The sequence below is a fragment of the Martes martes genome, assembly GCF_963455335.1.
Source record: "Martes martes genome assembly, chromosome: 15".
Taxonomy (NCBI): Eukaryota; Metazoa; Chordata; class Mammalia; order Carnivora; family Mustelidae; genus Martes; species Martes martes.
The window spans coordinates 56,604,444-56,617,322 of NC_137903.1; the positions used below are offsets into that span (position 1 = coordinate 56,604,444).

At 38.2% G+C, this 12,879-nt stretch overlaps 1 protein-coding gene across 1 annotated transcript in view; it reads left to right on the forward strand.

The window, feature by feature from the left end:
- Positions 1 to 12,879, forward strand: part of INTS7 (integrator complex subunit 7) — a 90,566-nt gene that overhangs the window by 45,788 nt on the left and 31,899 nt on the right. Inside the window, exons 8-11 of the mRNA XM_080824120.1 lie at positions 1,202 to 1,319; positions 6,329 to 6,463; positions 9,144 to 9,241; positions 11,773 to 12,012. Coding sequence (XP_080680246.1) covers positions 1,202 to 1,319; positions 6,329 to 6,463; positions 9,144 to 9,241; positions 11,773 to 12,012 — 591 coding nt within the window. The remainder of the gene's footprint in view (positions 1 to 1,201; positions 1,320 to 6,328; positions 6,464 to 9,143; positions 9,242 to 11,772; positions 12,013 to 12,879) is intronic.

Below are 12,879 nucleotides of genomic sequence, written 5' to 3' on the forward strand. Positions count from 1 at the left end.
GCTTAAATTACTCTGCCTAACTTCTAGGGCCATCTTTAATTTGGCCTAATCTTCCCTATTCAGTGTTTCTCTCTCTTAGCCTTCATCCCTTTTGGACATATCTCTTGTTAGGCCACAGATAAATACTCCATATTGTGGAGTATTAATTTAGTGGGGCAGTTATGTGACCATTTATATGACATGTCCTAAGAGTAGATGTGCAGGATAAGGCAAGAGTCACCGGAGCACGTTTCCATCATTGTCGTTACTGAAAGAAACATGAGCATCTTGTTTCTGGTAATTCTTCAGATCGCATTAGTCAGGAGTAGAGTGGATGATCCGAAATGGGGGAGGATAGACAGTGCATTCACTTACATACAAAATAGTTTGCCATTCTCTGTTATTTAAAAAAAAAACAAACCATATATGAACTAATATTTGTATCTCTACATGAAGCAAAGTATAGTGGGTGTTCTGCTTGTGTGGACTGAATAGTACATAATTTCCAGTGGGCTTAATAAAAAAATCAGTCATGAGGGACGCCTGGGTGGCGTTAGGCATCTGCCTTTGGCTGGGGTCATGATCCCAGCGTCCTGGGATCGGAGTCCCATATCAGGCTTCCTACTCAGCAGGGAGCCTGCTTCTCCCTCTGCCTGCCACTCCCTCTGTGCTTATACTCTCGCTTTCTCTCTCTCACTCTCTCTCTCTAACAATTTTTTTAAAATAGCAAAGTGCATTAAAAAAAAAATCAGTCATGATGACTTTTTTTTAAAATAGACTTTAAAATATCTATTTTTTTAAAATAGACTTTATTCTTCAGAATGGGTGTAGATTTACAGAAAAATAGAAAAGATGATACAGAGGGTTGCCGCACAGCCCACACCCAATTTCTCCTGTCGTTGGCCTTTGACATTAGTGCAGCACATGTGTTAAAATTAATAAACCAGTGGTGGTACATCATTATTATTAACCAAAGTTCATCCTTTGCTCTCGTTGCTTTAGTTTTTACTTAGGGTCCTTTTTCGATTCCAGGATCCCATCTAGGAAACTGCATTGTATTTCACTAACAAGTCTCCTGATAGTCTTCTTGGCTGTGGCAGTTTGACTGCAGTTTTTTATCAGGGGCAAGAAGATGGATTTTTCTAAAAGCTAGAACACTTAAAACAAGTGGACAGTTTTAAGGTATTTCAACTTCTGTGTTCCCTTTTCTTCTGTATTCCAGGCACTCTGTGAATGTGCCCTCCAGACTCCTTATGACAGCCTGAAACTCGGGATGTTGTCTGTCCTTTCCACATTGTCAGGGACCATTGCCATCAAACATTACTTCAGCATAGCTTCAGGTAAGGAGAAGAAAGGAGAGAACATATGGATAATGTGCTTTTCTCCTATTGATGGTGCCGGTGGTTTCTTCTGGAAAGCCTTAGAATCCAGAACAGTTTCAGTCTTGTACTCTGTTTATATGCCAGTGACTTATCTGCAAATGATTTCTTCCCTAATGCCTGTGGTCATAACATTTTGCATCCTTGATCATAATTCAAGGGTATTTTCTTTTCTAGATTTGCCCTGTTTTGAATTATATGTACATGAGACAATATTTTCGAGGCTACTTAACGTAACTTGTTTGCTTTCGTATGTCTCTGAGTCAAAGTGCCCTTTGGATTTAAGTACATTTCAAAGGCCAGATGGTGGCGAATTTTAAAAGCAAATGTCACAGGCCTTCTTTTAGGTATATGTTATCCCTTTGGAAAACGATTAAAATAAAACTTTTACCCCAGTTCAATAACACTTTCCTGGTTGCCTATTACAGATGGGTTAGCTTCAAAGTGCCTTTATTACACTTGATCTTAGCCAAAAGGCCCAGAAGCGATCAAAGTGCCTTTATTAATGCCCGGCGAGGAGCTTGCCTACCTAACAGACACGGCTGAAGTGTTCCGTTTTGTTTTAATGTGGGTTTTGTGGGATCTCTATTGCTTCCTGTTTTAGCCCATTAATTTGAATTGAGGTAGTTAAACAACTGCAGTGTCCCTTTGTCCTTTTTATGGCTTCACAGCATGTGAGCTTGCTGGGTGAAGGGAATTCCCTCTTTCTATATAAGGCTTGATAGGAAGATGAAAATACGCGATACTCTGTTTGCCAGGCCTCCCTGCCAGCTAGGGTGCCACATGTGGCCTGGACTTGGCTGCCGTGTCATACCATGTCATACCATGTCATACAGGCTGAACTGAGAGCCAGTAACGACAAGAAGTAGGGAAGTGGGAGAATTCATTCTAGTGCTAGAGCAGTGACCGGGGCCGCACTCTTCCGGGGCCTCCGGTGGCGGTGGTCATCTGCTCTGTCACGGAACCTCTGGCAGTGACATGGCGGAATCAGTACAGTGGTGGTAATGCCTTCACTGAACTAATTCTATACGTGGTTTGGGCTGTGATCTCAGTTGGTCGCTTTTCCCGTCATTTTCTGAACTTAGTTTTCTAGCCTTTCCAGTAATTCTGTGAGGTATTTCTGTGTCCGCTATCTACTGCTTTGCAATAAGTCACCTCAAAACTTAGTGGCTGAAGGGACGCATCGGTGGCTCCGTCGGTTAAACATCTGTCTTCAGCTCAGGTCATGATCCCAGGGTTCTGGGACTGAGTCCCACATCAGGCTTCTTGCTCAGCGGGGAGCCTGCTGCTCCCTCTCCCTCTGCCACTCCCCCACTTGTGTGCTCTCTCTCTAACAAACAAATAAATAAAATATTAAAAAAACAAAAACAAACTTAGTGCCTTAAAACCATCACCGTTATATTTGCTCTGATTGTGCATATCAGCAATTTTGACTGATCTCAGCTGGGTGCTTCTCCCAATCTCACGTGGGCTTTTACTTGTAAGACTGCAGTCATCTGGAACTTGACCATTCTGGATGGTCTAGGGGGTCTCATTCACCAACTGGAGGTTGAAAATCTTCCAGCAGAGCAGCTTGGTTCTCCTCCTGCTGACTCAGCAGGCTTGCTTGGCCTTGTCAAGGTCTCAGGATTCTAGCAGCAGTCAAAAGAAGGCAAGCCACCTGCGGCCTATAATAGCACTTCTTAGTCTTTTGCCTGCACGTTTCTTAACGTCTCAATAGCTAGAGCAAGTGACATGGCCAAGCCCAGATAAGTGGGGACATAAACACCTCTTGAGGCAAGGAATTAGAAAATTGCGTTGCAAAGGGGCGTGCCTACAAGGCATGGGATGTATTATCACAGCCCTTTTTATCAATAATCTGTTATATACCCATTGTACTTTTGAAGAATTCTTCTGCATAAATCAGCCAGTCTCATTTTCTCAGCTTATAGTTACTATCCTTGACTGATGTCCTACTTTAGAAGAAGCTGCAGGAGTATTAATTATATCTTATAATTTATAAGTGTCTTCCCATGGAAAGTCTCATTGCTTCTCTACAAGTAGCCTTTCAAGCGAAGCACATTGAAAGTTTATAAGTATTAAAATTGAGGCTTACAAAGTTTCAACGATACGTCCGAAGTCACATGCTTAATGACGTGCCTTAGTCTAGACCTGAACCCAAAGGTTCTGACCCAGTGTTCATTTTTATACTAAACGGGACTAGAAGCAGAATGACTTTCTTTTTCTTTATTTTCTAATTCCAGAGTCATTGGTAAGCCTTTGTCAGGTTATAATATTCAAGCACTTCTTGAGCTTTGTCCTTTTATTGAATTTTAAATTTTATTAAATTGCAGTTTGTATATGGAATTAAGCAAAAGGCTTAAATAACCAGACTAGGTAATGTTCTCGAGAAATGAAAGTCAAGGATTTTCCAAAATTAGATTTTCCCTTAGGCAAAAGTATGTTTTCATTGATTAGATTTTTTCAATATAAGCAAGATCGTTTATAAAACAAACTTAAATTTAGTGTCTAAATTATCACTAACAAATGGCTCTTAAAGCATATAATATGTTCAGTATTACACATACCTAAGAAAAATGCAAAAAAAAACCAAAAACCCACTAAAATACTTTACCAATCCGTCAGATTGGCAAAGATTCAGAAGTTTGATAACATGGTTTTTTGACAGTGGTAGGTGAACAGCCATTCATTGCTGGTGGGGTTGTGAATTATTAAATGTCTGCATAGGTGATTTGAAAGTATTCATCAAGATTACCAATGACCCAGAAATTCCAGTTCTAGGAGTTGAACCTACTAGTATAGTCACACATTTGAGAAATGACAGAGGTATAAGGTTATTCATAGCATCATAGTATGTAATATCGAAACATTGTCCATCAGCAGTAGAATAAAAAGAAATCCATCAGTAGGGATCTCATTAAAGAGATTATGATACACAACTGCAATAGAAGTCAGTATAATTTAATAAAGAATATATGGCATGGAATAATCTACATGATATGTTTAAAGGGCAATAAAGAAAGATATAAAACTGTGGAAAAAAGAAAAAGAAATTGAGAGTGTGTGCTTGCTAATGTATAGACTCTGGAACGATACACAAGGAGCTGATAACATTGGGTGCATGAGGAAGACTTCACTCCCTGACTTTCTAGCTTTTTCTACTATTTATTGAATCTTTGGAACCAGTGAATTTATCTGAGTAAATTTTTAAATAAAAAAATTAAAAATAGTTTTGTCCCTAAAATAGTAAACATAGAAAAATGCTGCAAAATATATTTTTAAAGACAGAATATTGGCTGCTATCTACTTATTGTGGTTATGTGTTTTAAATTTTGAGTTTTTCTGATTTTTTTCCAAATTTTCTATGATGAGTCTTCATAGAAAGAAAGAAAAATGCATGTTGCAAAACACGTTTATAAATCTATTAATGAGTCTGTATTGTCCAGATCACACAGGCAAGACAAAGAATGGAGGAAATCTAATTTCTGCAGTCTTGAAAAAGCTTTTCTAATATTTTGCCTATTTTAAAAACACTGAAGGTTTACCTTAGCTAATACTTTTACGTTAAACTGGAAAACACATGTCCAGCCCCACTGCCTGGGATGGTCTTGGTTTATGCCTATTGTAATTAGGAATTGGATCCCCTTCAGCCTCAAAAAATATGATCAACTTTGGTGTGAGAGACAAGGTTGAAATCGATGGTAATCGTGGAAAAATAAGCAAGAATGGAAGAAGGAAGGCAGGAACAAGAGACTCTGCTAAAAGCCTGAAAAGCTTTAATCTCCTGATTCTTCTTAAAGTTCATTCACTTATACCTGAGAGTTTCTCTACTATAAATACAAATATTCACAATGTAAACATTACATTACAGAATTTCAAGTGTGAATTTTGAAAGTTGCTGCAGGGACACCTGGGTGGCTCAGGGGGTTAAGCCTCTGCCTTCTGCCTCAGGTCATGATCCCGGGTCTGGGATTGAGTCCCGCATCAGGCTCTCTGCTCAGCGGGGAGTCTGCTTCTCCCTCCCCTGCTTGTTCCTGTGCGCTCACTCTCTGTCCATCCCACTCTCAAATAAATAAAATGTTTTAAAAAATAAAAATAAAAAGTTGCAATTTATAGCATAGAACTTGAGGTATAAAGCACAGGGCATAACTAATACATTTTGTGATCTCAGGGGCAAGATGCTTAAAATCTTAGTTATACCCTACCCCTACCCCTGGGCTTCAATTTCTTCTGTAAAAATAGGGCATTGAACCACGTGATTCCAGAATCCTTTCCAGTTCTAAAATCATTAATTTGGGGGCCCCTGGCTGGCTCAGGCAGTTAAGCATCTGCCTTTGGCTCTGTTCATGATCCCGGCGTCCCGGGATCAAGCCCCACATTGGGCTCCCTGCTCAGCAGAGAGCCTGCTTCTCCCTCTGCCCCTTACCCTGCTCGTGCTCTTTCTCGCGCACGCTCTCTCTCAAATACATAAAATCTTTTAAAAATAAATAAATAAATAAAATCATGAATTCTCTGTAAAGCTTTTGCAATATAACTATCTGCCAGCCATTGAGGTGGGAAAAGCAGACTTAAAATTTTTGTTTCTCTTTTTCTTTCTTCTCTTGAAGGTAAGTTTTATCTGGTAAGAGGCCTAAAAGTGACATCCATTTTAATGAGAATCCGTTTGCACTCCCAAGATACAGTCTTTAGTTTTTTTGGCTTTGCTGTGTTCCTTGGTCAGTTTTTGTTAATATTTTTGTGGGAAAGTCCTATATTATTTTAGATCCTAATCAGTATAGACTATTAAGACATACCCTATTCTAAGTTCCTTGACAGAAGAAAATAGGAATAATGGTTTAGGTGGATGACGGAGTAAAAGTAGATAGAGTACAGATTTTCTCTTGAAAATGAGAACAGTGAACCTATACATTGAACTGCTTTTGAACTTTGTAAGTGAAGTAAGTCTGTGCTCCTTTTCCCTTCTTGTTTAGGAAATGTGGGTTCTTCCCCCAGATCCTCTGACTTGGTCAGATTAGCTCAAGAGTGCTGTTACCATAATAACAGGGGCATCGCAGCTCATGGAGTACGAGTCCTAACTAATATAACAGTCTCTTGTCAAGAAAAAGGTAAGTTTGATCAGGATGGACACTATGTATAAACTTTTGGATTGAAGTTTGGGTGGAATGTGTGTGTGTGTGTGTGTGTGTGTGTGTGTGTGTAATCCCTCCTTTTTAGCACATACGCTCTTAACTACTGGTTGCTTCCTAAAGTCTTCTTAGAGCAGATTTTCTCAAAACTGCTTTTATTTTATGAAAAATACTTTTATTTTATGAAAAATAAAAGTATATATATGAGGGCCTTGGGATTGGGATTGGGAAATGGAAAGGTTTCATGGAGCATTGCCCATTTCCTCCCAGTGCTTCACTTTGCACGCATTGTGCTGTGGGTAGGGAGTGCTTATGACTGCCCTGTGGTATGAAAATTGGTTCACATGTATAAAAACCTGGAAAATTAAAGAAAAAATACCTTAAGTTATCAAGGGGCTTAAGTAACAAATACTTTGACATTAACAGAGTAATAGGAATTAAATTTGCCTAGAATTTGTCTCTAGGTATTTAAGACATCAAGCTGATTTACGTGATTTAGGATGTGAATAGAAAATAATGCTTATATTTTATTGTATTCCTAGCATTTTTTGCCTAAAGGCTTGAATAAGTTCAAGCTGGTATTCACAAACAGAAATGCATTTTGGATGTTTCTTCTATTCCGGTGTTCATTTTGACCTCCATTAAGGATCATAAGTGGGGGATCTTATCCCCACTAGATATCAGCACTACTCATTCCTAGTACCTGTTTTTTTTCTAGCACTCTGACCTTCACTAGACTTAACACTGTCAAGTCCTACACTAACTCAGGTGACATGTCTTTAAAATTGTTCTTTAAATGCTGATTCTTATTTGAATAATTAAACCTGTTTTATTTTTGATATAGTAATGAGTATTTTCTACCATGTAACATAGAAAACTGTGTGTTCTCAAAGCTCATATATATTGACCCTAATATGGTTAATATATTCAGAATTTTCTAGAACTTCTAGAGAAATGTTAGCCCTAAAGTAGTAGAAAGATGCTAAAGTACTGCATTTACATAGAGACACCTTAAGGGGTTTGTTCTTTGTGGTCTGACTTAAAACATTAATAAGGTTATGCAGGGTTTTCATTACTTCCTAAAAGGGTTTCAGTTTTCATTAGAAAGTTACACTGTAGGTGAAAGTGGACAAGCATAATTTATGTCTAGTTAGGAAGATTAAAAATTTATATCTTGTTAGGAAGATTTATGTCTAGTTAGGAAGGTAATACATGGTTTGCTGTTCCTAGTATTTTCCTCAGCTAAGCTGGTGACACTGTTTTCAGTTATGTTTTATTTATACCTTTGTGGCTTTGGCTCTTGATTTAATGTGGGTATACATACCTTTTTCTTTTAATATTAGTTTTGGGTTTACAACATAATGATTTGATATTTGTATATATTGTGAAATGAACACCACAGTCTAGTTTAACATCAGTCACCATACATAGTTATAAAATTTTTTCTTGTGATGAAAACTTTTAAGATCTACTCTCTTAACTTTCAAATATGAATTACAGTATTATTAATCATACTTGCCATGCTATGCTCATTTTATAACCAGAAGTTTGCACCTCTCAACTCCTTTCTCCCAGTTTGCCTACCACCTGCTTCTGGCAATCACCAGTCCGTTCTCTATACCTTGAGCTCAGTTTTTATTTGCTTGTTTGTTTTAGATTCCTCATGTAGGTGAAATCATACGGTATTTGTCATTTTCTGTCTGACGTATTTCACTCAACATAATTCCTTCAAGATCGATCCATGTTGTCTCAAATGGCAGGTTTTCCTTCTTTTTATGGCTGAGTAATAATCCTTTGTGTATCAGTACCACATTTTCTTGATCCATTCACCCACTGGTGGACTCCTCAGTTGTTTCCATATCTTGGCTATTATAAATAATGCTGTAATAAACATGGGGGTGTGTATGTCTTTGTGAGTTAGTATTTTCATCTTCTTTGGGCAGATACCTGGAAGTGGCATTTCTGAGTCAGATGGCAGTTCTGTGTTCGGTTTTCTGGGGAGCCTCTCTGCCATCTTCCATAGCAGCTGCCTCATTTTGCATCCCCACCATCAGTGCACAAGGTTCCCTTTTCTCCACATCCTTGCCAGCTTGTTATTTTTTGTCTTTTTGATAATAGCCATTCTGACAGGTATGAGGTGATACCTCTTGGTCGTTTTGATTTGCATTTCCCTAGTGATTGGTGATGTTGAGCATTTTTTCATTTACCTATTGGCCATTTGGAGATCTTCTTCAGAAAAATGCCTCTTCGGGTCCTCTGCCCAGTTTTTAATTGGATGGATAGTTTTTTTGCTATTGACTCATATGAGTTCTTTATATATTTTGGGTATTAACCCCTACCAGATACATGATTTGCAAATATTTTCTTCCATTTTCATTTTGTTGATGGTTTCCTTTGCTGTGCAGAAGCCTTTTAGTTTGATAAAATGTATATATTTTTAGAATCGTCAGTAAAGTAGTGGAAAAACAGAAGTCTGAAGATAGCCTTTACATTTCAGAAGTAATGGCACATGTACTTTTTCAAGAAGGTTAGCTTTACACATGACATAGTTTCTTATATCTTCGACTCCTTAATGTTTTCTCCTTCTAAGTGCGTGTGTGTGTGTGTGTATTTAATCTTCTCTCCTTGACTGCTGTAAACTGTAGTGTTTTTCTTCTAGACCTTTTGGCACTGGAACAGGATGCTGTCTTTGGCCTGGAATCCCTTCTGGTACTTTGTAGTCAAGATGATAGTCCAGGTGCTCAAGCCACTTTAAAGGTGAAAATATCACTTATTTTAATATAATGCCTATTTTTATTGTCTAAACTAGGGATTGGTAATTCTCTGTAAAGGACCAGATAGTAAATATTTTAAGTTTTGTAGGCTGCATACTCTTTGTCACAACTACTCAATTCTGCAGTTGTAGGACGAAGCAGCTATTGGCAGTGTGTCAAGGGCACATGTAGGCAGTGTGGTGGTGTGGCAGGAAAACTTCATTATAAAACGAGGCCGGAGTTGGCCAAAGGGCAGTGCTTTGTCAGCTCCAGCTCAAACAAACATTTACCCTTGATCTTCACTTTCCAAACTATCCCCTTGACCATTGTTTTTCCGAAGGATAGACAAAGTAAAAATCTGAGCTTTGGCCTGAGTTGACAGTGTTTATTAAGTTGTAGTAAACACATATGAAGGTCCTGGACAATATAAACCAAAGGGAAATGGGCAGAGCTCCTGTACTTTACGAAGTTCATAATCTGAGGTGACACTGATAGAAGATATTTAAGATTTATTATAATATTTTTATTATATTTAAAATACTAGAGATATTTAAGACTTTAAGAGTATGAAATGAGATTACTCTTATTGGAATGATATATGAAATATAATTTGTAATGGTACAAAATTAAGAAGAGTGGGATTAGTGTGATTTGAAGGAAGTCATAACTTAGTTTTAGCATGTTAAAGGAAAGTATGATGTCATATTGATGAAGAGTAAAGATATTAATACCATTAAATAAAAGCTGGTAAGAAGTGGAAAGTAGGCAATATGTGTTTGTCAAGTGATTCATCCCAGAATCCCTTTGGAACCATAATACATTTACTTTAAAGTTTAAAAAAGAGAAAGAGAGAAGGAAAACAAGCCAGATCCTTTCCCCACCAATTGTAGGTGTCATGAAACACTGGGCTCTGCACAGTGGGACATATATAGATGGTCATGGGGTCCTGGTGTCAGAGCAGTTCCCCATCTGGAGGATACTGACGTTTATCTGAAGGACTAGAGTAGGAAGCAGAATGCACTAAGTTCCTTGGTAGTACAAACAGAAGTGCAGTTCTAACGAGAGGACAGTTGGGTGTGATGCCTTTCAACTGAGGATGTTAGCGAAGATTTGAAAAGGAGATGTCATCTGAGTTAAGCCTTGAAAGATGGCGTAGAATTTCAGCATTAAGGAAAGATGATTTCAACCCAGGGGAACCACTGTTAAAAAAGGCATGAAAACAGAAATGTACTTGTTTTGTTGGAAGAATGGTGAATAACCCACTGTGGCTAGATGACATGATATATAAGACTAGAAAAATAGTTTGCAGCGCTGTCATGGAGGATTTCAGACATCATGCCAAGGAACTTTGTTTTGTTTCTGTAGGTAGGGAGGAGATATTAAAATTTTAAAGTAATGGGCATGCTGTGACCTTCTTTGTAATTGTTGTTATTTCAATGTGTCTATTATGTGCCGAACTTTGTTGACAACTTGTATATACATTTCTTTCCTTCTTTACAAAAATGTATCTAGTGGAATTTTCCCCCTTTACTACTCATGAGGGGATTAAGACCCAGAAAGATAAAATGATAACTTGTGGAAAGATACCTAGTTAATCAAGGGCAAGCTGATGCTCAACTCTGGATCAGTCAGATTCTGAAGACATCATTGTGTCTTCCTAACTTATACTGAAAGCTACATGGCTGTAGTGTGTAGAATGGGTTAATGGGCCCATCTTTTTAAGAGACTGGAATTAGGAAGAGACTTATATGTGGTAGAGAGAATGGAAAGGAGGTGGGTATTGAAGACTGGACAAAAGCGGAAATGACTAGATGTAGCTGTCAGTTGGCTGTGTAAAAGTGAGAGGACTTCTGGTTTCTAGTTCTGATGGCTGGGCTATTAGTTGATGCCGTTAATTGGCCTGAATAGAAGTTCTAAAGCCAATTGGTTTTTTTAATTTCAGATGAGAAGTAAGAAAATTAGAAGCTTATTCCCTAGTTCTGTGTGCTTAAGAGTCACCTGGGACACCTTTTTGACTTAGTTTTTTTAACTTCAAACTATCAATAACCCAAATACTTAAAAAAAAAAAAAAAAGCTAATTCATTAAGTTTTGAATAGGTAGTGTCTGAGAATCTATATTTTTATTAACATCATGGGTGATGCTGGCATAGGTAAGTTTACAAACCATATTGTAGAAGCAATTTTTGAAAAGCCGTGGAAGTGCAGGATGGTGAGATCCCATTTGGCGTGTATTTTGCCTCTCCACCATTGTGATTTTCTCTTCAGGTATTTTTTTTTAATAGTTTTAGATTGAAATGAGTGATTAGTACACAGTCCTGACTTATTTTCATTTTAAACATGGCGCATTTTTAGATCTTAGTAAGACTCAATATGCCATGTGTTCCTTATGAAGGAAAATGTTATGCCTACAAAAAGACCTTTTCCTTGATTTTTCCTATTCCTTGATTTTTCCTAATAACTGTACAGAGTTCTTTCTTTAAAGCTTCAGTTAATACCTTCAGAGTATAACTGGTCTATTTTCTATTCAATGTGCAGATTGCTCTAAATTGTATGGTGAAGTTGGCCAAGGGCAGGCCTCATCTTAGCCAGTCAGTGGTTGAGACCTTGTTGACCCAGCTGCACAGTGCCCAGGATGCTGCCCGGATCCTGATGTGCCATTGCCTGGCGGCCATTGCCATGCAGCTGCCGGTGCTGGGCGACGGCATGCTTGGGGACCTCATGGAGCTCTACAAGGTGATCGGACGATCAGCCACAGACAAACAACAAGAACTTCTGGTAAAGAGCCACTTTTTGAACCTCCTGGGGATGAATAGATCTGGTTAGTGGGAATTACTTACTGGGAATTACTTTAGGAAGTCAGTGTTACTGTTTCATTTTGCTTAAAAAGATTAAAGTAATTGGGGCACCTGGGTGGCGCAGTTGATTAAGCATTTGACTCTTGATTTCGGCTCAGGTCATGATCTCAGGGTCATGAAATCAAGCCCTGTGTCAGGCACCAGGCTCATTGCTCAGTCTGCTTGAGAGTCTCTGCTTCTCCCTCTGCCCCTCCCCCTGCTCACTCTCTCAAATAAACACATCTTTAAGAAAAAAAAAAAAAAAGATTAAGGTAATTATGTATGATCAAGAGTATGCTAAAGTCAGAATAGAACTGGAACCATGAGCTTTTGACTGTTTCCACCTTTGATCTACAAGGTTCTGTTCAGTTCACATCTAAAACTGCCTTATTCCTAAGCCCTGTCAAGTCGGTTTAGTGTACAAAGTGAAAATAAAATTTTTTCTTTCTTACACAAGGCAAATAATGAACTAAACCCTGTTTTATACTTTCAAAAATGTAAGTTAAAGACTTAACAATTGACAGCAACCATAAATTAGCCCAAATTGCTTTTTTCCAATTCAGGACCTCCTTAGCTGTTAGAATCCAGTTTAGATTTCCAGATAGTCCTGGGGTTGGGAAAGGTGCGTGCTTAGAAACAGAAGGCTCAGAAGCTATATAATAATGTTTGGTTGAAAGTTCTCCAAGGCTGAGAGTAGGTTTCATTCTAAATAAGCAGAAATAAGATATAAGCCTTAAGTTGGCTACTCCATATTGTGGTCATCCGAATTTAGGGCTTGCAGAAAAACGAAGTATTTCTTCCTCAAGCC